This window comes from Ovis canadensis, chromosome 21 (genome assembly GCF_042477335.2).
Source record: "Ovis canadensis isolate MfBH-ARS-UI-01 breed Bighorn chromosome 21, ARS-UI_OviCan_v2, whole genome shotgun sequence".
Classification (NCBI taxonomy): Eukaryota; Metazoa; Chordata; class Mammalia; order Artiodactyla; family Bovidae; genus Ovis; species Ovis canadensis.
The window spans coordinates 57,623,282-57,648,729 of NC_091265.1; the positions used below are offsets into that span (position 1 = coordinate 57,623,282).

The 25,448-nt window shown below is 48.1% G+C and overlaps 2 protein-coding genes across 4 annotated transcripts in view; both read right to left on the reverse strand.

Annotated features, from left to right (window-relative positions):
* Nucleotides 1–1,869, reverse strand: part of LOC138426959 (solute carrier family 22 member 6-like) — a 28,480-nt gene extending 26,611 nt beyond the window's left edge. For 2 of the 3 annotated variants that reach the window (XM_069566008.1, XM_069566007.1), the window contains exon 1: nucleotides 175–1,869. In XM_069566008.1, coding sequence (XP_069422109.1) covers nucleotides 175–543 — 369 coding nt within the window. In that variant the 5' untranslated portion in view covers nucleotides 544–1,869. The remainder of the gene's footprint in view (nucleotides 1–174) is intronic. The other variant, XM_069566009.1, reaches the window with a different exon arrangement.
* A 10,616-nt stretch (nucleotides 1,870–12,485) lies between these two features.
* LOC138426960 (solute carrier family 22 member 6) lies at nucleotides 12,486–20,608 on the reverse strand. Its single transcript, XM_069566010.1, has 10 exons — nucleotides 19,863–20,608; nucleotides 19,501–19,604; nucleotides 19,121–19,275; nucleotides 17,189–17,357; nucleotides 16,640–16,763; nucleotides 16,389–16,504; nucleotides 14,946–15,160; nucleotides 14,726–14,834; nucleotides 13,059–13,262; nucleotides 12,486–12,756 (listed from the first exon to the last, which is right to left on the reverse strand). The coding sequence occupies exons 1-10, from the start codon at nucleotides 20,229–20,231 to the stop codon at nucleotides 12,672–12,674; spliced, it is 1,650 nt and encodes a 549-aa protein (XP_069422111.1). The 5' UTR covers nucleotides 20,232–20,608; the 3' UTR covers nucleotides 12,486–12,671.
* Nucleotides 20,609–25,448: the final 4,840 nt, after the last annotated feature.

A 25,448-nucleotide genomic window follows, 5' to 3' on the forward strand; every position in this document is an offset into this window, starting at 1 on the left:
ACTGTCCTGCATTTTGGGCAGAACGCTTCATAGCTCCAGGGTCTTTGGACAAATTCAGGTCAGGTTCGCACAGTCTGTGTGTGTGTGTGTCTGCGTGTGTGTGGGTATGTGTGGGGATGGTAAGATGGGGACGCAGGGGTTGGGAGGAGGAGCTGGGGGCCCAGGGCTCCTCACCTCAGTGACGATGGTGGAAGGGAAGGTGCTGTTGTCGTAGATCCAGCCGTGGGGGCAGGGCTCTGTGGCCCCTGTGCCGTTGGTCTCTGTGCCATTGGGAAAGGGTGGTCCCTGCTGGGGGGAGGTGAAGAGGAGGCAGGACTCAGGCTGCCCCTGCCCATCCCGGGGCAGCCAGGCCTCCAGGTCCCCGTCCTTGCTGAGGTTGGTGTTGGCAGGCGGGCGGCAGTGGTGGGTGGGGATGGCGGCGGTGAAGTTCTGCAGGGTGTTGTGCAAAAACGTCAGGAGCAGGGGCAGAGTCAACAGAATCAGCTGGATCTTCTGGAAGCGGCCGACGCCCCCCACCTGCAGCAGGAGGTCATTGAATGCCATGGGGTAGGACCTCGCAGGGGGCCAGGAGCGGAGGCCTCTTGCTCCCACAAACTTTCCAGGCTTTTGGTGCGGGGTGGAGGAGACAGGCTGTTGTTTGTCTTCTCAGTTCATCAGTTCCTGGTTCTACTGTGGCCTTAAGTCACCCGCACTAAAAACTAGTGTTTATAACTTTTTTAGAGGTACCAAGTTAAACTGTGACTTGAAAGTAAGGCGATGAATTATTAAGACTCACCGGGTCAATGAGTTGTTCCAGGGGACCTTAAGGGCAGCTAAAGTTAGATTGGCCGCATGGCCAAAAAAAAAAGAGGGAACCCTCATCAGAGGTAATGTCAACAGTGCCTCTTTTCTCATCATAATACAATCCACTCCCAATTTTTCTCCTTCCCTCCTTCCCCTAACAGCTAAAACCAAGGAAATGTCCACCACAGTCTATCCCATTATCTGTTTAATCATCCTCAAGCCAGGGGCAAAAAAGCTTCATTGAGACAGTATATACAATAAGATGTATCAACTTGGGAACTTCATTTTGACAAGTTTTAACAAATTTACACAGTCTTATTGCTGTTCTTCAGTCACTCAGTTTTGTTTGACTCTTTGTGACCCCATGAACTGCAGCATACGAGGCTTCCCTGTCCTTTGCCTGGAGTTTGCTCAAACTCATGTTCATTGAGTCGATGATGCTACCGAACCATCTCATCCTCTGTTGTCCCCTCCTCTTCCTGCCTTCAGTCTTTCCCGGCATCAGGGTCTTTCCCAATGAGTCACCTCTTCACATCAGGTGCCCTAATTATTGGAGCTTCAGTTTCAGCATCAGTCCTTCCAGTGAATCTTCACAGTTGATTTCCTTTAGGATTGACTGGTTCGATCTCCTTGAACTCTCTAGAGTCTTCTCCAACATCACAGTTCAAAAGCTTCAATTCTTGATGATCCAACTCTCACATCCATATATGACTACTGGAAAAACCATAGCTTTGACTATACGGACCTTTTCTTCTTTTTCCTTCTGATGCTGAAACTGGACAAAAACATTACAATAAAAGAAAACTGGGGACTTCCCTGGTGGTACAGTGGGTGGGAGTCTGCCTGCCAATTCAGGGGACAAAGGTTTGATCTGTGGTCCAGGATGATTCTATGTGCCTCAGAGCAATTGCGCCCTTATGCCACAACTACTGAGCGTTGGAGGCTGTGCTCTGAAACAAGGGAAGCCATTGCAGTGAGACGCCTACGTACCACAACGAAGAGTAGCCCCCACTGGCTGCAACTAGAGAAAGCCCGCATGCAGCAATGGAGACCCAGCACAACCGAAAAAATAAAATGAATAAAATAACAAAAGAAAACTAGAGACCGATATCCCTTATGATAAATGCAAAATTCTTACTATAGTTTTCTCAAATTTGTCAGCAATATATAAGCAGGATAATGTATCTTGACGAAGTAGGGTTTATCCCAAGAATGCAAAACTGATTTAACATTTAAAAAGTCAATTAATATAATTCATCATGTTAGTAGACTAAAAAAACAAAAAATATATGATCATCTCAATAGACACAGAAAGGTCTTTTGACACAACAACATCCATGACATTAATACAACTTCTCAGCAAACCTGGAATAAAAGGGAATTTCTTCAAATTGATGAAGGACATCTATGGGAAAACTGTAGCCAATATCATATTTAATTTTGAAAGACTAAATGCTTTCCTCCTAAATTCAGGAAGGAAGCAAGAAGCAAGAATATTTACTCTCACCACTTTTATTCAACATTGTACTGAAGATTATAAGCAGTGTAATAATTCTGTATAATGGCAACAAACAATTGCAGTTGAAATGAAATATCAGTAATAATTGCAACAGGGAACTGTGCTCAGTGTAATGTGGCAGCCTGAATGGGAGGGGAGTTTGGGGAAGAATGGATACATGTATTCGTGTGCCTGAGTCCTTTTCCTATCCATCTGACACCATCACAACATTGTTAGTGGATTATGCTCCAATGTAAAGTAGAAAGTTAAAAAATAATTCCATAAAGTATGAAATGTTTAGGTATAAAATTGATAAAATATGTGCAAGATCTATAACATTTAAAAGTGAAAAACATTGTTTAAAGAAATTGAAGAAGATCTTAAAAAATGGAGAACTATATCACGGATTGGAACACTCAAGACTGTGAAGATAGGGGTGAGGTGGGAGGGAAGCTCAAGAGGCAAGTGTATATGTAAACTTATGACTGATTTACATTGTCGTATGGCAGAAACCAACACAACATTGTAGAGCAATTATCCTTCAATTAAAAATAAATAGAAAAGATACTGAATAAATAAGCCATATAATAACAATTCAGCAATAAATGTTGTAACCCATAAAAATATTAAGATGGCAATTTTCCTCAAATGATCTACAGATCCAATGTAATATAAATAAAAATTTTAGTAGTTTTCTGGATAGAAATTTACAAGTTGATCTTAAAATTTATATGGAAATGCATAATATCTGGAGTAGCCAAAACAACTTTGAAAAAGTTAAAATTAAGAGATATACACTGAGTTGAAAACTAGTTATAAAGTTATAGTTATTAAGATAATGTGGTGAAAGTGAAAGTGTTAGTAGTTTAGTCGTGTCTGACTCTTGTGACCCCATGGACTGTAGCCTGCCAGGCTACTCTGTCCATGGAATTCACCAGGCAAGAACACTGGAGTGAGTTGCCATTCCCTTCTGCAGAGGATCTTCCTGACCTCAGAACTGAAGCCAGGTCTCCTGCTTTGTAGGCAGGCTCTTTACCATCTGAGTGTAACATTCATGTAAAGACACATAGCAGAACAATAGTATAGAACAGAGAGACCAAAATAGAGCCACTTATATAACCAGTTGATCTTTGACCAAGTTATCTAGATAATTCAATGAGGAAAAAATTTATTTTTCAAAAAATAGTGCTGGAATAATAGGTTACCATATGCAAAAAATAATAAACCACAATTCTCTTTACAAAGCTAACTCAGAATGGATCATTAATCTCAATATGAGTTGAAATTATAAAACTTCAATAAGAAAACAAGAGAAAATGTTAGTGTCATGGGGTTTAGCAAAGATTAAAAAAATAAGACAAAAAGCATGTACTATACAAGAAAAAATCATTTAAAAATTGGACTTTATCAAAATTAAAAAATTTTTGCTATTCAAAAATCACTGTTATAAAAATGGAGAGATAAACTATAAACTTTGAGAAAATATTTGCAAAACACATATCTGGCAAAAGATTTAAAAATTTATGTGGAAATGCAAAGTATCTAAACTAGCCAAAACAGCTTTGAAAAATTTAAAAGGAGTGGATTCTTGTTTCTAGAATACATTAAAAAAAAAAAGCTTCCAACTCAATCAGTTTTGAACATATACTAAAGAAGAGATTTCAATGGAAATAAGCACATAAAGATTTCTTAATATTATTATTCACTAGGGAAATGCAAATTAAGACTACAGTAAGATAACCACTACACCTTCCCTCCAATGGTTAAAATTCAAAATGTCAATCATATCAAGAGTTGGCAAAGATGTGGAGCAACTGGAACTCTCACATACCTGGTGGGAAAGTGAACCACTTTGGAAAACTGGCTATATCCTAAAAAGTTAAGCATGCATCTTACATTCTACTCGGCCATTCAACTCCTTAATATGGGGTTGGTCAAAAAGTTCACTCTGGTTTTTCTGTAAGATGTTATGGAAAAACCAATACAAACTTCTTGGTCAACCCAATATTTGCTCAAGAGAAATAGAAGTCGTGTCCACAGAAAAAGGGGCATGTAGGAAACTTTGGTGGCAATAAATACGCTTATCATCTTGATTTTAGTGATGGTTTCATGGGTGTATGCATTTGCCAAAACTGATCAAATTTTGCACTCTAAATATGAACAACTAATTGTTAGATTTCAAAAAAGCTGTAAAAATATATCAAAGATGTCTTTGGCTGAAAATCACAGAAAAACCAGCTTATGATGGCTTAAAGAATCAGGAGGGTAAGGAGGACTTAAATTTAAATTCTTATCTTCATCAATTAGAGTAGATGTAGGTGGCTCCAGGACTGGTTAAATCACTGGCTCAGTGACACCATCAACTCTGTAGGTTAGTTCCATTTTCTCACTTTGTTACCTTTTTTTTTTTTTTTTTCCTCTTTGGCTGTGCTCGGTCTTCACTGCTACACTTGGGCTTTCTCTAGTTGCCAATGCAAGGGGTGCAGGTTCGATCCTGGGTCAGGGAACTAGATCCCATATGCTGCAACTAAGAGTTCACATGCTGTAGCTAAGATCTCACGTCACGACTAAGACCTGGCTAAACAAATAAATATTAGAAAACAGCACATGTTAATTTTCTTATAGTTATGGAGCTCAGAAGTCTAAAATCAGTGTGCTGGTATGGCTACATTCCTTCTTTGAGACTTCAGAGGAGAATTCATTTCCTTGCCTTTTGCAGCTTCGAGAGGCTGCTTGCATTCCTTGGTTTGTGGTCCCTCTTGTGTCTCTTCAACTTCTTGCCTTTCTTGTCACATCTCCCACTAAGCCCTCTGCTCTCCTGCCTCTCTCGAGAAAAGGACTATTATGATCATGTCAGGCCCACTTAGGGAATCCAAGATAATCTCCCCATCTCAATATTCTTAACTTATTCACATCACGAAAGTCCCTTTTCCTTTGTAGGTTTCCAGGATTAGGCTGTGGCCATCTTTGGGCATACATTGTTCAGCCTACCACATGATATGAAAGCTTAACTGGCTGGGCATCTGCTCTCCAAGGGACCGAGTAACTCCTGGGAAGTGGGGAGAGGAGCCTGATGGAGGAATTTGGTGTGGCCTGACGCCCTGGGATTTCTTTGGAAGGAATGATGCTAAAGTTGAAACTCCAGTACTTTGGCCACCTGATGAGAAGAGTTGACTCATTGGAAAAGACTCTGATGCTGGGACAGATTGGGGGCAGGAGGAGAAGGGGACAACAGAGGATGAGATGGCTGGATGGCATCACTGACTCAATGGACGTGAGTCTGAGTGAACTCCAGGAGTTGGTGATGGACAGGGAGGCCTGGCGTGCTGTGATTCATGGGGTCACAAAGAGTCAGACATGACTGAGTGACTGAACTGAACTGAACTGATGCCTGGTTGCAGAGGTGAGACCTGGGATGCAAGGTTAGAGCCCTGGGAAGGTGACTTCTGATGAGCCCTCTACTAGGATAGGGCAGTTGCAGAACTTCTTGAATGTGTCATTTTGGCCAGGAAGTGTTCAAGGCTGCAGGCAGAGAAATTGAGAGTGGCCTTAAAGTTTCTGTCTACCCTGGCTGAAGATAGGACCTTGTGGTTAAAACTGGGGACAGTATCTGAGGCCACTGGGGTGGTGCATGATGGTACTAGAACTTGGGCCTCCTAGGCAAGAGGATGAGCTGTGAGCCAGTGTTTGGGTAGTGACTTCTTGGGGAGACAGTGTCAGAAGTCACCTACTGGTAATTGAAGAGTGGGAGGAAGGTGTAATTCTATTTGGACAAGGGTATGGGGTGAGTGCTTGTCTGGGCTGTTGCCCCTGACCTCGAGGTCAGGGGCAGTGGCCGAGAGGAGCTACACCATTCCCGAGGTCAGGGGCAGCGGCTGAGAAGTGCAACGTCACGTCCAAGGAGTGGCGGCTGCGTGGGAGGGTCGAGAGGAGCTACTCCACGTTCAAGGTCAGGAGGAGTGGCCATGAGGAGATACCCCTCATCCAAGGTAAGGAGCAACAGCTGCACTTTGCTGGAGCAGCTGTGAACAGATACCCCACGTCCAAGGTAAGAGAAACCCAACTAAGACAGTAGGTGTTGTGAGAGGGCATCAGAGGGCAGACACACTGCAACCATAACCACAGAAACAGCCAATCTGATCACATGGACCACACCCTTGTCTAACTCAATGAAACTAAGCCATGCCGTTTGGGGCCACCCAAGACGGGTGGGTCATGGTGCAGAGGTCTGACAGAATGTGGTCCACTGGAGAAGGGAATGTCAAACCACTTCAGTATTCTTGCCTTGAGAACCCCATGAGCAGTATGAACAGGCAAAATGATAGGATACTGACAGAGGAACTCCCCAGGCTGGTAAGTGCCCAATATGCTACTGGAGATCAGTGGAGAGAGAACTCCAGAAAGAACGAAGGGATGGAGCCAAAGCAAAAACAATACCCAGTTGCGGATATGACTGGTGATAGAAGCAAGGTCCGATGCTATAAAGAGCAATATTGCATAGGAACCTGGAATGAATCAAGGCAAATTGGAAGTAGTCAAACAGGAGATGGCAAGAGTGAACGTCGATATTCTAGGAATCAGTGAACTAAAATGGACTGGAATGGGTGAATTTAACTCAGATGACCATTATATCTACTACTGTGGGCAGGAATCCCTTAGAAGAAATGGAGTAGCCATCATAGTCAACAAAAGAGTCTGAAATGCAGTACTTGAATGCAATCTCAAAAATGACAGAATGATCTCTGTTTGTTTCCAAGGCAAACCATTCAATATCACAGTAATCCAAGCCTATGCCCCAACGAATAACACTGAAGAAGCTGAAGTTGAACAGTTCTATGAAGACCTACAAGACCTTTTAAAACTAACACCCCCAAAAGATGCCCTTTTCTTTATAGGGGACTGGAATGCAAAAGTAGGAAACACCTGGGGTAACAGTCAAATTTGGCCTTGGAATACGGAATGAAGCAGGGCAAAGGCTAATAGAATTTTGCCAAAGAGAACGTCATAGCAAACACCCTCTTCCAACAACACAAGGGAAGAGTCTACACATGGACATCACCAGATGGTCAACACTGAAATCAGATTGATTATATTCTCTGCAGCCAAAGATAGAGAACCTCTATACAGCCAGCAAAAATAAGACCAAGAGCTGATTGTGGCTCAGATCATGAACTCCTTATTGCCAAATTCAGACTTAAATTGAAGAAAGTAGGGAAAACCACTAGACCATTCAGGCATGACCTAAATCAAATTCCTTATGATTATACAGTGGAAGTGAGAAATAGATTTAAGGGACTAGATCTGATAGATAGAGTGCCTGATGAACTATGGACGGAGGTTCATGACATTGTACAGGAGACAGCGATCAAGACCATCCCCAAGGAAAGGAAATGCAAAAAAGCAAAATGGCTATCTGAGGAGGCCCTACAAATAGCTGTGAAAAGAAGAGAAGTGAAAAGCAAAGGAGAAAAGGAAAGATATAAGCATCTGAATGCAGAGTTCCAAAGAATAGCAAGGAGAGATAAGAAAGCCTTCCTCAATGATCAGTGCAAAGAAATAGAGGAAAAGAACAGAATGGGAAAGACTAGAGATCTCTTTAAGAAAATTAGAGATACTAAGGGAACATTTCATGCAAAAATGGGCTTTATAAAGGACCAAAATAGTATGGACCTAACAGAAGCAGAAGATATTAAGAAGAGGTGGCAAGAATACACAGAAGAACTGTACAAAAAAGAGCTTCATGACCCAGATAATCACGATGGTGTGATCACTTACCTAGAGCCAGACATCCTGGAATATGAAGTCAAGTGGGCCTTAGAAAGCATCACTATGAACAAAGCTAGTGCAGGTGATGGAATCCCAGTTGAGCTACTTCATGTCCTAGAAGATGATGCTGTGAAAGTGCTGCACTCAATATGTCAGCAAAGTTTGAAAACTCAGCAGTGGCCACAGGACTGGAAAAGGTCAGTTTTCATTCCAATCCCAAAGAAAGGCAATGCCAAAGAATGCTCAAACTACCCCACAATAGCACTCATCTCACACGCTAGCAAAGTAATGCTCAAAATTCTCCAAGCCAGGCTTCAGCAATACATGAACCGTGAACTTCCTGATGTTCAAGCTGGTTTTAGAAAAGGCAGAGGAACCAGAGATCAAACTGCCAACATCCGCTGGATCATTGAAAAAGCAGGAGAGTTCTAGAAAAACATCTATTTTTGCTTTATTGACTATGCCAAAGCCTTTGACTGTGTAGATCACAATAAACTGTGGAAAATTCTGAGAGAGATGGGAATACCAGACCACCTGACCTGCCTCTTGAGAAACCTATATGCAAAGCAGGAAACAACAGTTAGAACTGGACCTGGAACAACAGACTGGTTCCAATTAGGAAAAGGAGTACCTCAAGGCTTGTATATTGTCACCTTGCTTATTTAACTTCTATGCAGAGTACATCGTGAGAAATGCTGGGCTGGAAGAAGCACAAGCTGGAATCACGATTGCCAGGAGAAATATCAATAACCTCAGATATGCAGATGACACCACCCTTATGGCAGAAAGTAAAGAGAAACTGCAGATGATGACTGCAGCCATGAAATTAAAAGACACTTACTCCTTGGAAGATAAGTTACGACCAACCTAGACAGTATATTCAAAAGCAGAGACATTACTTTGCCGACTAAGGTCCATCTAGTCAAGGCTATGGTTTTTCCTGTGGTCATGTATGGATGTAAGAGTTGGACTGTGAAGAAGACTGAGCACCGAATAATTGATGCTTTTGAACTGTGGTGTTGGAGAAGACTCTTGAGAGTCCCTTGGACTGCAAGGAGATCCAACCAGTCCATTCTGAAGGAGATCAACCCTGGGATTTCTTTGGAAGGAATGATGCTAAAGCTGAAACTCCAGTACTTTGGCCACCTCATGTGGAGAATTGACTCATTGGAAAAGACCCTGATGCTGGGAGGGATTGGGGGCAGAAGGAGAAGGGGACAACCGAGGATGAGATGGCTGGATGGCATCACGGACTCGATGGACGTGAATCTGAGTGAACTCCGGGAGATGGTGATGGACAGGGAGGCCTGGTGTGCTGCGATTCATGGGGTCGCAAAGAGTCAGACACGACTGAGTGACTGAACTGAACTGAAAGAGGAACTAAAAAGCCTCTTGATGAAAGTGAAAGAGGAGAGTGAAAAAGTTGGCTTAAAGCTCAACATTCAGAAAACGAAGATCATAGGATCTGGTCCCATCAATTCATGGGAAATAGATGGGGAAACAGTGGATACAGTGTCAAAACAGTGGAAACAGTGTATTTTTCTGGGCTCCAAAATCACTGCAGATGGTGATTGCAGCCTTGAAATTAAAAGACGCTTACTCCTTGGGAGGAAAGTTATGACCAACCTAGATAGCATATTCAAAAGCAAAGACATCACTTTGCCAACAAAGGTCCGTCTAGTCAAGGCTATGGTTTTTCCTGTGGTCATGTATGGATGTGAGAGTTGGACTGTGAAGAAGGCTGAGCGCCGAATAATTGATGCTTTTGAACTGTGGTGTTGGAGAAGACTCTTGAGAGTCCCTTGGACTGCAAGGAGATCCAACCAGTCCATTCTGAAGGAGATCAGCCCTGGTATTTCTTTGGAAGGAATGATGCTAAAGCTGAAACTCCAGTACTTTGGCCACCTCATGTGAAGAGCTGACTCATTGGAAAAGACCCTGATACTGGGAGGGATTGGGGACAGGAGGAGAAGGGGACAACAGAGGATGAGACGGCTGGATGGCATCACCGACTCGATGGACGTGAGTGTGAGTGAACTCCGGGAGTTGGTGATGGACAGGGAGGCCTGGCGTGCTGCGATTCATGGGGTCGCAGAGTCGGACAGGACTGAGCGACTGAACTGTACTGAACGGAACTGAATGGGGTGAATGCAGGAAGTCTCAGGCCAGAAGCTGGGGATAGGGAGTCTGTGCAGGTGGTGTAAGCTGTGGAAATCAGCACCAGGACTTTCCCAGTTGGGGATGTATGTGGCTGGGGCAGGCCAGGGACTGCCTCTGATTGAGGCAGACGTAGATATTAAATGATCTAAGAAGAGAGCTGACAGGCGCACGGGAGTCAGAACTCGTCAGACTTGCTGGTAGGGTTTGGAGGCAAGGGTAGGGAAAGCCACTGGTCCCAAGACCCCTGGATCTGCAGATGCAGAGTATGCCATCCTAGGTGCCCCTCATCCCTCACGAGGGCAACACTGCCTGAGAAATAGCAGCAGGGGTGGGGTTGCTGACAGTCTGGCATCTACTGGGTCCTATGATTGTCAAGAAATTATTGAGGAGCATGGAGAATGGTAACCCACTCTAGTAGTATTCTTGCCTGGGGAACCCTGTGGACAGAGGAGCCTGGCGGGCTACAGTCCATGGGGTTGCAAAAGAGTCGGACATGACTTAGTAACTAATCAACAACTGTGGGGAATGTCCACACCACTGGGGAACATCAAGGCTGCAGGTGTTTCAGGATGGGGGGTGGGTTATGGTGATTTCAGCTCTGCTCGGGCTCTGCCCAGGCTGTCATTTGGCTGGCTAAGCTGCTGTGAGCTCTCCCAGGACTTTGTGGCTTTTTCAGGAGAACTCCAAGCCAACTCCCCTGTCCAGGTTGCCCTGACTCAGCAAGGACTCTGACCCCACCTGGAAGGCAATGCCTATGACTTGAAAGTGCGGACTTTCCCCGGGGGACAAGGGTCTGGGGGGCTGGGTCGGCTGCAGGGGAAAGTGTTGGGGCAGTGTGCCAGCAAGCAAGCATGACTAAGCAAGTACATGTACCAGAGGGCACTGCTGGTCCCTCCTTCCTGCCACCTGTGGGCATTAACAGGTTTACCTTTTCCCATGGCCTCCCCACGCTAGCCCTCACCTCTGCCCCCACTCCCAGCTTCCCTGAAGGGAGCTCCCTGGTTGAGGCAGGTGATTGGACATCCCTCTTTTTCTGACTGTGATCCCTAAATTCCCTCTATCCCTCGTTTCACGTGGTTCCTACCCTGTGACCTCATCACTCCTCTTACCTTTCTTGGTCTTTTTCCAGCCCAGGAGGGAAAAGGACAAGCACAGCCTCAAGGGGTGGAAGAGGCCAAAGTCTCAGGACCTCACAGCCCAGGCAGTTGGGAGGGGAAGGGGTGGGTAGGGGAGAGGGGGTGGGTCCAAGCACACACTTTCCCGATGGGCTGCTTCTAACTCTGACTCTGCAGTTTAATAGCTGTGTGAATCTGGGCAAGTTACTTAAGCACTCCAGCGCCTTGACTTCCTTATTTGTAAAATTTTGTTGTTGTTCAGTCGCTAAGTCGTGTCTGACTCTTGGTGACCCTAGGGACTGCCGCACGCAGGGCTTCCCTGTCCTTCACTATCTCCTGGAGTTTGCTCAAACTCCTGTCCACTGAGTTGTGATGCCATCCAACCATTTCATCCTCTGTCACCCCGTTCTCCTCTTGCCCTCAGTCTTTCCCAGCATCAGGGTCTTTTCCAACGAGGTCGCATCAGGTAAAATGCCGGACGATAACTGCGCGTATCTCTGAGAAAGTTACTGGGAGAACTGACTGCGGTAATACATGCAAAGTACTTAGAACAGTGCCTGGCACCAAATTAGCACTCAGCTCTGGCTTTCTGGCTGGGTTTCACCTTCCCCTTCCTCTCCTCCCTCCTCTCCACCAGCTCAGGGCCAGCAGGCGGGAGAGCGGCCAAGAAAGCCCAGGAAATGCCGTGCCGGAGGATTAGGGTAGCCAGCGGGCTGAATGTCCAGCTGCAGAGCTGGAAGTGGCAAACTGGTTTTGAGTCCGGACCCTGCTGGAATGCAGAGGAGCAGCGACCAGCGTCCTGAGTTCACAGCTGTTCGGTGTTTTTCTCCTCCTTTTGCGGCCAGAGGTTCCCAGGAGCTTTCACAGAGGGGGGCGGAGCCTGAAACGAAGCCTCTGATTGGCTGCTTTCATTTTCGTGCCTTGTCAGTTTCCAGCCAGACAGGGCAGGCGTGTAAAGGATTTAAAACTCAGAAATACTTAGGTTAGAAAAGGAAGGAGGGAAGACTGGGCAAAGGAGGGACAGGGGAGGGAGCCGACGTGATAGATCCTTCGCCAGTTGTCTGGAATGGTTTGTCAAGTCCTGGGGGCTGAGGGCGGGGACTGGACGGTGCCCGCTGAAGTGGAGTGGCTGCTTCGTTTGAGAGAAGAGAGACAAAGGGAGATGTCGCGAACAAACCTTTTAATATGTGGTCTTCGTATTAAAGGAGCGGGGGGAGAGCTGAGGGGCTGCTTCCCTGAACCACAGCCCCGACACTTGGGCCACGAATCCCCCTCCCCGTTCTCCTGTGAGCTGCCTGCGGGACCCTCTTCCTTTAAGGCTCTGTAAGGCTCCCTTTCAGTGCTCAGAGTCAGTTCTTCACTTGTGCCGAAGCCTGGAGCGGGACCATCTGCTTTTGCAGCTCCTCTTGCTGCTTCCTCGTTTTCCCTCTCCTCCTGTGGTGGGGAGTGAGAGTGGTGCCCTGGGTAGAAGCCTCCAGACCAGCTGGGGGCTTCCAGAGGGCTCTCCATGCAGCTGTGCCCAGCTACCAGCTCTCTGCCCCAAACAGCTACCACTCTGCAGAGCTAGGAGGGACCCCAGGAGACTCTCAGCTGATTGGGGAGGGGCGGTGGGACACAGGGACAAGGACCCCCCCCCGCCCCACTGGGAAGAGGAGGCCTAGGTTTGAGTCTCAGTGCTACCCCAGTCTGGATGTGACTTGGGGCGAGTCCCTGCTTTTCACTGGATGGGGGCCCACCTGTTTTCCACGTCTTGCACCGTGTCTGGCAGTGGCTGGCCCAGGGTCTCCGGCAGGAGGGCAACGGCAGCACTGGCAGCCACCGGGACAGCACCGTAGATAAAGAGAGGCACGGAGGGGTAGAGCTCGGCGGTCATGCTCACCAGCGGGCTCACAATGCTGCCCACTCGCGCCAGGGTGCTGCCCATTCCCAAGCCCGTCTGCCTGCAGGATCCAGGGGGTTGGGTGTTGGTTAGTGTTCTAGCACAAATGCTGAGGTCCCGCCTGAATTTGGGGTCAGGGCAGCTCAGGCCCAGCCCCAGGAGACCCCCTGGTGCGTGCTCTGTTCCGCATTTGATCAGCTAACCAATTTGGCATTTGTTTTGGAGATAATAATAATAATAATAATAATAAAAAGAATAAGTTGGGAAGAGCTCTGGCCAGAGAATCAGGAGATTGATTTTTGCCTCTGCCCTTAACTTGCTATGTAACCTTGGGCAAGTTTCTTTTCCTCCCTGAACCCTGGTGTCAAATTAGCTGAGCTCGGTCAGTTGTTCTCAGATCAGTTGGGGGACTTGATTTACAGTTGCCCTAACCCCACGCAGAGGAGGTGGGTTTAGTGGTAAAGAATCCCCCTGCAATTCAGCAAACACGAGTTCACTCCCTGGATCAGGAAGAGCCCCTGGAGAAAGGAATGGTAGGTAACCCACTGCAGTATTCTTGCCTGGGAAATCCCATGGACAGAAGCGCCTGTTTGGCTACAGTCCATGGGGCTGCAAGAGTTGGACGTGACTTAGCAACTAAATAACAGCAACCCCACACAGACCTGTTGGATTAGAATTCCTAGGGTGAAGGGACCTGGAATCTTCATATTAATATGTTAAAAACATTCTCTATGAGAGCAGAGGTTAAAAACATTGATAATAGGGAGATAAACTGCTTGGATTTGAATCCAAGCTTCCTGACTTAGAAGCTGTGTGACCTGGGACAAGTCACTTAACCTCTCCGTGGCTCAGTTTTCTTATGCAGAAAATGAGAATTCTCATAGTACCCACCTCATAAGATTGTTATGAGGACCAAAAGAGTTGATATTTGTAAAAAGTTTGACAGTGCCTTTATACTATTGTTCTTTTAGCTGAAATCCCTTGAGGGTATAGGACAATAACCATGACCTCTCAGGGTTCTCATTCCAAGTTGCCTAGGGAAGCTTGCATTTCTTTGATATCTCATGTGAATTTTGCATCCCATTCTGTATTTGTTGCTGTTGTTTTGCATCCTATTCTTCAAACAGACGTGTTTCTTGTGTCTTAATGCAAAACTACCCCCTCCTCCCAACCTTGGCACTCAAAAAAGTAGTGCTATATTTATCTGTACAACTACCAGAACCACCACTATTAAGTGTGGCTCTTGTGATAGAAAATTCCTTTTCATGGTTGCGGTCTTCGGTTTCAGACATACCATTTGGTTTAAAGATGGCATTTAGATTTGGTGGCAGATTAGGTCTTCTAATGCCATTTAGATCTTCTAACTTGTGCCTTGGAGATCGAGGGGGACTTCAGTTAATTGCCTCTGAGATGTGTCTTCTTGGCTCCCCACGGTGTCCCAGTTGGTGGCCCCCTTTGACATGTGCCCCTGTATGCAGGGGGAATGTTTTTTCCCAAAGTTCCTCCTATTAAGCTCCCACTCACCGGATCATTGTGGGGTACACCTCCCCAGTGTACAGGAAGACACAGTTGAAGGAGGAAGCCAGACAGCCCTTCCCCAGCACGGCAAGAGAGGTTCGGACAATGGACTTATCTAGAGAGAAAGGAGGAGGTCAGCGGGATCTTGGGAGAGGGGGTTAAGAAGTTGGGTCATGTCTGGGGATGTGGCCAAGGACGAGGGACCAAGATGCTCACGGGTGCTCACCCTGGGGTACCACCCCATTGATGAGGATGCAGATGCCTGCCAGCAGCAGTGAGGCCATCTGGGCAGGCCGGCGGCCCACATTGTTGATGACAAGGAAGCTCACAAGCTTGGCAGGCAGGTCCACAGCACCAAAGATCACCTGGATTAGGTAGATGCTGACCCCAAAACCCTGCAGGTCCATGACCAGCCCGTAGTAGGCAAAGCTAGTGGCAAACCTAGTGGGGAGGGATGAGGGGTATGGAGTTTGTTAGGAAGGTTAAGGAGGCAGTGCTCATCCAAAACGGGTGAGCTGCATAGGGTACCTTGCTTAAGAATCTGGAATCTACCTTGGCTAATATTTCTTCTGGCATTTAACATGCACTTTAGATATTGGGGTAGTCCTCTAATACTCTGGCTACCTGATGGGAAGAGCTGACTCATTGGAAAAGACCCTGATGCTGGGAAAGATTGAGGGTAGGAGGAGGAGGGGACAACAGAGGATGAGATGGTTGGATGGCATCACTGACTCAGTGGACATGAGTTTGAGCAAACTCTGGGAGATAATGAAGGACAGGGAAGCCTGGCATGCTGATGTTCATGGGGTTGCAAAGAGTCAGACATGACCGAGTGACTGAACAACAAAATCCTCTAATCCCCCAGACTTCTTAACCTGTGTCTCTAGTGTATTAGGGAATTTTCACCTAGTTGCCATGTAGGATTTATATAGTTTTAGTCTTTATTTCATCTTGGATATCCAAGCAATATCTTTAGTGGAAAGGTGCTGGGAGAGGCCAGAGTGTTCCAGGACCCGTCAATAGTCCTGGGATGGGTGCTGTTTCTTAAGATGCCAAGAGCCCAGAAAATAAAGGTCAGGTTATTGGATAGAACCCCAACCTGGAAACTCCAAACTGGAAACAAAGAATTCACTGGCAGGCTTCTGACCGCGCTTCTCTTAATTGTCATGAGATTGCTAGACGATGGGGTTAGGAAGGTGGCATGAAAGAAGGGTAACAGGGAATGTTGCAATGTGAAAGGAAGATTCTTGGTTGGTATCAACCTTGGCCAGAGTCTACTTTCAGAGATGAGCTTTGGGCATCTTATCGCTGTGCCAGTGTTTCTGGCAGACACCACAAGGGTAGTAAATGCTCCAGAAGTTTTACAAGCCAGCCTTAGTGATATAATTCTGCAGACTCTAGGGGCCATCAATCTTGATGAGGTATCTCCATATTGGAATAGAACTGATGGAAGGAGAAGAATATGGAGAGATTGATGCCTAGTTGGGGGCCAGAGGAAAATTGAGGCTGGAGGTTGTTTGATTCCTTAAGAGTCTTTCTGCCTCTCATAGCTGGCCTGCTGACTTCCTCCCTCTTGTCTGCCTTCTTCTACCCACTGTGTCCACTCCTTCTCCAACCAGCCTCTTGTCTCTTGGTCTGTCTGTCCATCAGTCTGTCTGTCTGGGCCTACCACAGCATGGAGAGGCAGAGGAAGAGGTGGCGAAGGGCAGGGCAGCGCAGCAGCTCCAGGGCCGAGGCCTGGCTCTTGCCTGTGGTCAGCTCCTTCTGCAGACTGGCCTGGAGCGCCTGCCAGGATGGACAGGGCTCAGGGCTTGGACTCCCCCAGGAGCTCCTCCCAGCCTAGCCCCTTACTCAGAGAAGCCCTCTGAGTCCTGGGTTTACCAATGGGTGGGATGTTGCAGGAGATCTCGGGGGTCTTACCTCCATACTAAGATTGGCCCCCTCTTCCTGCTTCCCATTGATCCAGGCCACTCTCTGCAGATTTCTCAGGGTGAGTTCCAGCCTCCCGGAGGAAGCGTACCAGCGGGCTGACTCGATGAAGAACCTGGGGGCAGGAGTGAGCATAGGTGTTGGCCTGGCTGCAGTTCCAAGTCATGTGGGCTGGAGGTAGGGCCTGGGCTTTCCAGAGGGCTGCAGTGGGATTTCCTCCAAGGCTGGGAACCCAGGACTTTACCAGATCCCTCTCTCTAGGACCACAAAACGGTGTTCGGCTTGGTAATGACTTATTCCTCAACACGGGGGCTTGGTTCTTGGGTGCTGGGTAAAAGGAGCAGGACAGACAGGCTGGAGAGCTGGGGAGGCTGGAGAACTGGATACCTTGGGGCAAGTCCTTCCACCCACAGCCTCAGTTTCCCCATCGGTTACATGGAATCCCTGGCCTGGGTTTGACCTTCTTGGACTCTGTGGGTGGAGTGTACAGAAAGATCTGGGGAAGTCTCATCCCCTCGCCTCTGTCTGGGCCCTACGTACCAGGAGTAGATGAAGAAGGCAAAAAAGGGCACAGAGACCAACAGCTGTAGGTAACGCCAGTGGGGCACAGCATAGGCCACACCAGCCAGGAGAAACTGGCCCAGGCTGTAGGTGTAGCCAGTCAGGGTGCCCACGTAGGCCCGTGTGTGGATGGGCATCCACTCCACATCTGGAAAGAGGGTTAGAACAGAGTGGTGCAACTTACTGCGTGCCAGGTGGGTGGAGATCCCTGGGGTCCGCCGAGACTCCCACTATCTATCCAAACCTTGGTTTGTCCCAAAGCTCAGTGGAAGATACATCAGATGAGGTTGGGGCCCGTGGAAGGGAGACTGGGTGGGGGAGGCTTGTGGTGGAGGTGGGGATGGGGAGGTAGGTTTGGAATCCCCAGGAGTTGCCCCTCCACTTCCCTGCTGTGTGTTTTCGCTCCTCTCCAACCTACTGTCTTGGCCAGGGTCCTGTTTCCCTTTGGAGCACCTCTGACCACTCAGTCCATCCTCAACAGCAGTCACTCCTCTGGTCCTACGTAGCCTGGGCTGGATTTCAGCCTCAGTGACCAGAGCAACTCAGAGGAGACGGTGAATTTCTGCCATCTTGGAGAGTTGAGGTGGGAGTGGAGCACCTCTCTGCTGAGGTCTGAAGGGGTCCAGCTTCGTCCCTTGTGGGCTCCTAATGTGGCAGCTGGGGCAATGGCTTCAACACTTAGCTTCCACCTTTGGACTGGATTCTCTAGGTGTCTGGCCCAGTCTGAGCCCTGTCCTGGTTAATTTCTTTAGTCTGTGCATGCACACTAAATTGCTTCAGTCGTGTCCGACTATGTGTGACCCTGTGGACTGCAGCCCACCAGGTTCCCCTGACCTTGGGATTCTCCAGACAAGAATACTGGAGTAGGTTGTTGTGCCCTCCTCCTGGGGATCTCCCTAACCCAGGGATCAAACCTGTGTCTCTTACATCTACCTGCACTGGCAGGTGGGTTCTTTACCACTAGCACCACCTGGGAAGGGGCTTCCCTGATATCTCAGTTGGTAAAGAATCTACCTGCAATGCAGGAAACCCTGGTTCGATTCCTGGATTGGGAAGATCCTCTGGAGAAAGGATAGGCTACCCACTCCAGTATTCTTGGGCTTCCCTTGTGGCTTAGCTGGTAAAGAATCCGCCTGCAATGCAGGAGATCTGGGTTCAATCCATGGGTTGGGAAGATACCCTGGAGAAGGGAATGGAACTGTATAGTTGATGGGGTCGCAAAGAATTGGACACGACCGAGTGACTTTCACTGACACTGGTCTGGCCACCTGGGAAGCCCTACTTTAGTTCAGAGAATCCCAAATCCTTAGATTCTTTTCTGGGGTTGAGGAATGACCTTAGATGAATCCTGTCCCTTCCCCCAGCCTCAGGTTCTCCATCTGAGAAAAAGTGATGGGGGTGACCTATCTGAGGATGCACGTCGATGACTCATGGACAGGCCATGCTCCATCCATAAGTGTGTTTGGTCTACATGATGCTGGCTTGACTTATATTAAAATATGAGAATTAATTGCAAATGTTAACAAGTTGGGATATTTGACAGTAATAAAAGAGGGGCGGAGGCAGATCTGATAGCCCCGATGCTTCCTGTCTGGAGTAGCTGAGTGGCTGCAACCCCTTGGGATGGGTGTGTTTCTCTTTTGGAGACTCTCTTCTCACTCTCTAATGCCTCTCAGCTCCTTGGTCATTTATGGGAACTGCCTGGCCCTAACAATGGAGTTTGTCGTTGCATGTCTAAAGAAGATGTCAGGCTAGTGTGAGCTCCAGGAAGAAGGCTGTTATGTTGGCTGCAAGGGTGGAACAGGCTGAGTGCCAGAAGGGTAGGCTGGGAGAGGAGGCTGGAAGGGGGCTGTGGGGCTGGGTGGTTGGAGGGAGAAGGTGGGGCCCGCCCTGCCCTCCAGGGCCCCTCACTCAGTGTCATGCAGTTGAGGACAATGCCAGCTAGTGACATGCCCGAGAGGAGCCGGAAGGCGCAGTAGACAGGGAAGTTGGGAGCGAAGGCGGCACAGGTTCCTGATACAGCTGTCTGCAGGTAGTTGAAGATCAGCACCCTCCGGCGGCCCAGCCTGTCAGGGGAGGGGAGGCCTGCAGCAGGGGTTTTGAGGACCAGCAGGGGCCAGGCCAAACTGGGAGAGGTGCTGGCCTGGGACCCGTGACGTATCATGAGGCTGATGCTGTAGACCTTCAGTCCAGCCCCAGTTGGGGGTGCCAACCACCCACCTCAGCCCTCCCGAATCCAGCCAAGGAGTCCCCGGCCCCAGCCCGGCTCCTTGGCCCTGCCCAGGACTGACCTGTCTGCTAGGCACCCGAATATCATGGCTCCGAAAAGCACTCCCATCATGTATAAGGACTGAGCCAGCTGGCGTAAGGCCCTGTGAGAGCACACGAGGTCCCACTGTGGGGAGAGGGAGCAAAGGTCAGGCCAAGGCGAGCCTGGGCTGCAGGGAAGCCCCCTACCCTCCTTCCGGCTGGCTCTCTAAGGGCGGTATCACCCCCTTCCCCGACACTTCTCTTTGGTCCCGGGAGCTGAGACACTTTTCTTGACCCTGCAACCCCACATTCCCTTTTCTGCAAAGGCCCCCATCTGGAACCCTTTCTCCATGGAGACTCTGTGTGTGTGTATGTGTGTGTAGGGGGGCCCAGGGCTCCTCACCTCAGTGACGATGGTGGAAGGGAAGGTGCTGTTGTCGTAGACCCAGCCGTGGGGGCAGGGCTCTGTGGCCCCTGTGCCGTTGGTCTCTGTGTCATTGGGAAAGGGCGGTCCCCGCTGGGGGGAGGTGAAGAGGAGGCAGGACTCGGGCCGTCCCTGCCCATCCCGGGGCAGCCAGGCCTCCAGGTCCCCGTCCTTGCTGAGGTTGGTGTCGGCAGGTGGGCGGCAGTGGTGGGTGGGGATGGCGGCGGTGAAGTTCTGCAGGGTGTTGTGGGAGGCCATCAGGATCACAGGGAGGATCACCAGGGTGACCTGGATCTTCTGGAAGCGGCCGACGCCCCCCAACTGCAGCAGGAGGTCATTGAAGGCCATGGGGCCAGGCCTGGCCAAGTTGGCTGGGGGCTGAGGACGTCCGGTCCCAGGCCCTCCGTCTCTGTGGCCCTCTGCCTGCTGCCCTACACTGGAGGAGACGGAGCGCTGTTGCTTCTGCAGCCAAGTAGCTCCTGGAACTGAATCTGAGCCGGCTCTGTGGGGGGACAGCAGCCTGGCCAGGCGGCCCCTCCTTCCTCCTCTCTCCTAGTTTTGTCCCTCCCTTTCTTTTGCGGCCTCTCCTCACTTGGTGGGGGAGGTGTCGCTCCACTTTCAGGGTCTGCTGTAGCCCTGACCCCTAAATGGGCAGTATTTAATCCTTGGCCTGGAGGGAATGAGTTAAAGTGTGACTTGGTATCAGAAGGATTAACCCTCTGAGTATCCTGGTATCAGTGGAATTTCTCCAAGTGGGTATAAAGGGCAGGAGAGGGTGGACTGAAGTGGGGGTGGTGGGAGTGGATGCCCTGGGAGGACTCACCTGGGCATGTGGGGGCAAGAGGGGTTAGGGTGGGACCTTTTTGTCTTCCTTTTAGTAGGAAGACTGGATTCTAGGAAGCGTGTTGGCCTCTTGTGGGGCTTCTGTCCTTTTTAGTGGGAAGGATCCAAATGGACCATTTTTGGGAGAAGTTGCCAGAGGAAATACAGGATGCCCAGTTAATTTGGATTTTAGATCAGCAAATATATATATATATATTTTTTTGTATAAGTATGTCCCTAAACATTACATGGGCTGTACTTATACTAGAAAGGTATTCCTTGATCTGAAATTCAAATTTAACTGGACATCTTGTATTCTTACTTGCTAAAATTGGCAACCCTGGCCTTTGGTCTTCTGGGGACAGCTTACATATATATATATATATATTTTTTAGTAACTTAAAAATTATTTATTTATTTGGGTGGGTCGAGTCTTAGTTTTGGCACATGGACTCTCTAGTTGTGATGCATGGGCTCAATAGTTGTGGCATGTGGGTTTAGCTGCCCCACAACATGTGGGATCTTAGTTCCCTGACCAGGAATCAAACCCATGTCCCCTGTATTGCAAGGTGAATTCTTAACCACTGGACCACCAGGGAAGTCCTGACTGCTTACATCATACAGGACCATAGCTTTGTTCAATTGGAAGACACAAAAGAGGCCAAGGACTGCTTTTGAAGCAGGGGGATCTCAGACTAACATCATATATGTAGATTGAGTCTTTCAGTATCTCAGTTTCTATTTTCTTGTTCATCCTGATTCAAAATTTTCCTGTGTCTTGTCTCCTATCTATAGCTTCTTCTTTTCCTTCTTTTTTTTTCTCCTTCATCTCCTCCTCCTCCACAATAAGCATGAACTTATTTTACTTTTAGCCACAACTCGAAGACATTCACTTGATTTCCTCCAATAGTTTGGCTCCCCAGTCCAGTTCTCTCATGCTCAGGGCACTGCCGAGCTCTGATTGGGTGGGTTTCTATGGGATCCTGCCGGTTGGATCTTGACTTGGGGTTGTCAAGAGAGCATTCAGTATGGTAGCTGCTAGCTACTACTGAGTGTTTGACTTGAGCTGATCCAAATTGATATCAGCTTTATTTTTTTGGCCTCCAAAATCACTGCAGATGGTGACTACAGCCATGAAATTAAAAGACACTTGCTTCTTGGAAGAAAAGCTATGACCAACCTAGATAACATATTAAAAACCAGAGACATTACTTTGTCAACAAAGGTCCGTCTAGTCAAAGCTACTGTTTTTCCAGTAGTCATGTATGGATGTGAGAGTTGGACTATAAAGAAAGCTGAGTGCCAAAGAATTGATGCTTTTGAATTGTGGTGTTGGAGAAGACTCTTGAGAGTCCCTTGCCCTGCAAGGAGATCAAACCAATCCATCCTAAAGGCAATCAGTCCTGACTATTCATTGGAAGGACTGATGCTGAAGCTGAAACTCCAATATTTTGGTCATCTGATGCAAAGAACTGACTCACTGGAAAAGACCCTAAGGCTGGGAAAGACTGAAGGCAGGAGGAGAAGGGGACGACAGAGGATGAGATGGTTGGATGGTATCACCGACTCCATGGACATGAGTTTGAGCAAGCTCTAGGAGTTGATGATGGACAGGGAAGCCTGGTGTGCTGCAGTCCATAAGGTTGCAAAGAGTTGGACATGACTGAGCGACTGAACTGAAATTGAGATATGCTGTTAGGGTAAAACACATATATGAAAGTCGCTCAGTTGTGTCCAACTCTTTGTGACCCCATGGACTATACAGTCCATGGAATTCTCCAGGCCAGGATACTGGAGTGGGCAACCTTTCCCTTCTCCAGGGGATCTTCCCAACCCAGGGAGAGAACCCAGGTCTCCCACATTGCAGGCAGATTCTTTACCAGCTGAGACACAAGGGAAGCCCAAAATACATATAGATTTTGGGTTTACAGCTTCTTGCCTTTACTTTGCTCAGTGTATATTATATAGAACATGGACTCTAGAGTCAGATTACTTGGATCCAAGTCCTCACTTCACACTTACTGGCCATGGGCAAGTTGCTAAATTCCTGTCTCAGTGTCCTTGTTTGCAAGGTGAGGATACTAGTTGTGCCTGCCTGATCGGAGGGTTAAATGAGCACATATAGGTAAAGATCCCTGCCCTGTGGCTCAATGCTCATAAGCTGTTCTTATTACTTGTTTCTGGTCCAAAGGTGAGACTATCATGCTGAATTTAGAGAGAAAATGTGCCTGGGACACCTTACCCCCAGAACAGTGAATTCCCCACTGGGGGAGATTTTTGCCCCCCAGGGAGGCTTCTCTGGTGGCTCAGACTGTAAAGAATCTGCCTGCAATGTAGGAGACGCAGGTTTGATCCCTGAGTCGGGAAGATCCCTGGGTCGGGAAGATCCCCAGGAGAAGGGAGCGGCAACTCACTCCAGTATTCTTGTCTGGAGTATCCCATGGGCAGAGGAGCCTGGCAGGCTATAGTCCATGGGGTTGCAAAGAGTCGGACACGAGTGAGCGACTAACACACACATTTGCTTCCCAGGGGACATTTGGCCCTGTCTGGAGATATTTTTGGTTGTCACCAGTGGGAGTGATGGTACTACTGGCACCTGGCGGGGAGAGTCTGGGGATGGTACTGAACATCCTGCAGTACAGCTCCCCATAACCAGTAATTTTTTTTGAGCAAAAATATCAGTAATGATCAGAAACCCTACCTTAGAAGATGCTCTCAGACTTCTTTCGTATAGTGATCAATCCCATCCCTGCTTGGCAAAGGACAGTGCAGTCAGACGCATGATTCCTATCAACTATTTCTAAGAATCCCCATGGGCTTATTCAAATGCGGAAATTTTTGCGAGCTGAAAATGAGACCTCCTCTTCCTCTGCTGAGTAGCTCGGGCCCCAGAGTGTTGCAAGTCTTCCCCCGCTTTTGCCTACACAGCCAGTTTTGCCACTGGAGTGGCTGAATCAGGACTCTGGTCCTCCTGTGTCCAGGCCAACACCCTTTCCCACCGTGTTTTAGCTCGATTACTGGGCTCGGGTTACCACGAGAGACTTTTTTTGCCCTTCGTAATGTGTATCCATTTGGGGTCTCCAACTGTCCCTCTCTGTAATCTGCTGCCTATTGATTGCTCCTTTTCCCACTTCAGAGATTTTGGCGTGTGTCTGAACACATGGATTTCTAGGGTCCCATAGTTTTATGGGAGATACACCAGGCCCTGTACCCATTAGCTGATGCGAAGGGTCAAGAAGGGAAAGGGCATTTTTCAATTCTTCTGGGGACAGATCTCTGAGACTTGCTGAGTTTGATTTCTGACTTCTTTTGTAAGAAATCAAGATGCTCCATATCAGCTCACAGTTTCCACAAACTATGCTTCTGTGTATAAAGCCGGAAGAGTGTTTATTGTCTATTGACGTCCTGGGGTACATGAAATCTTAAACTGGTTCAAACCTATTCTAACTTCAAAGCCAAGTTCTTAAATGCTACTCTAGAGGAGTGGACTGTCCAGCTAAAGAACTCTTGGAGACCATCTGGCCTCCTATGTACAGAATAGAATAGGGGAGGCCCAGAGAGAGACAGGACTCTCCCAGCTTCCCTCCTCCCCATCCAGTGTTGGTTCTGGGCTGGGACCCAGTGGGTATCCAGATGTCTGACAACATTTTCCAGGCCAAGGTATATAAGAGCCCTGTGGCCGGGGGATGTGAAGACAGCTGGACAAACAGCTTGGGAGTTCTTGGGCCAGTCTCCTGCCAGGACTTGGTGCCCTCATGGGGGAGAGGGTGGAGTGCCAAGGGCAGTGGGTCAGGGGATGATGGGCCCCTACAAGCACCCTCCTTCTCTGAACCTGTGTCCAAGCCTGCCCAGGGAGAAGAGCTCCTTCCTTAGTGCCTGGCCAGCCTTAAGCCAGGCTGTCTGGAAGAGGCTCAGATGGACGCTCCAGAGACTGGACTGTGGTTGGCTCCTGGGATCATAAGGTTAGTGAGGAGATTACCCATCAGCCTCCCAGCTCACAGTGAGCTTCTGGATGGAATTGCTCCCATGGCAAATGATTGGTAGTGCCAGGAACTATCCTTTAGGGACATTCAGGGTCATTAAACACCCAGAGTTGGACTCCTCTGTGCTGACTGGAATGTGGACTTAAGTTCTGGCCACGCTCACCAAGTAGGGGTCAAATCTGTGGACTTCTGATTGGTCAAGAGCCTAAGACCACATGCCGTTAGCAATGAATGCCAGCACACAGGTGACAACTTCCCACCAAGGTCCAGAGTAGTCAAGGGATTTATGATCACACAGCAAGCAAATCTCAGACCTCCTGATTCTATCGCTCTTTCTTCCATGTTAGCAGCCATCACATATCCCAGATTGTCTGAGACATCTAGATTTTGTACAATTTTATTCTATCAAATAAGTGGAATTTAACGTGTGTGTGCTTGCAAAGTTGCTTCAGTAGTGTCCGACTCTTTGTGACCCTTTGGACATAGCCTGTCAGGCTCCTCTGTCCATGGGGATTTTTTAGGCAAGAATACTGGAGTGGGTTGCCATGCCCTCCTCCAGGGGATTTTCCCAACCCAGGGATTGAACCTGTGTCTTTTATGTCTCCTGCATTGGCAGGCGGGTTCTTTACCACTAGCTCCACCTGGAAAGCCCTTAAGGTACGACTATCTGTGATTAAAATTTTTAAAATTTATTTGGCTGTGCTGGGTCTCAGTTGCATCACATGGGATCTTCAGTCTTTACTGAGGCACGTGGGATCTA

Coding starts and splice junctions, on each gene's coding strand:
- LOC138426960 (XM_069566010.1), bottom strand. CDS start 20,231: ATGGCCTTCAATGACCTCCTGCTGCAGTTGGGGGGCGTCGGCCGCTTC. Junction 16,764..17,188: donor GCCTTCTTCATCTACTCCTG/GTACGTAGGGCC, acceptor TCCTGCCCCCAG/GTTCTTCATCGAGTCAGCCC. Junction 12,757..13,058: donor GTGCAAGACGTGGAAAACAG/GTGGGCCCCCAT, acceptor TCCCCACCACAG/GAGGAGAGGGAAAACGAGGA.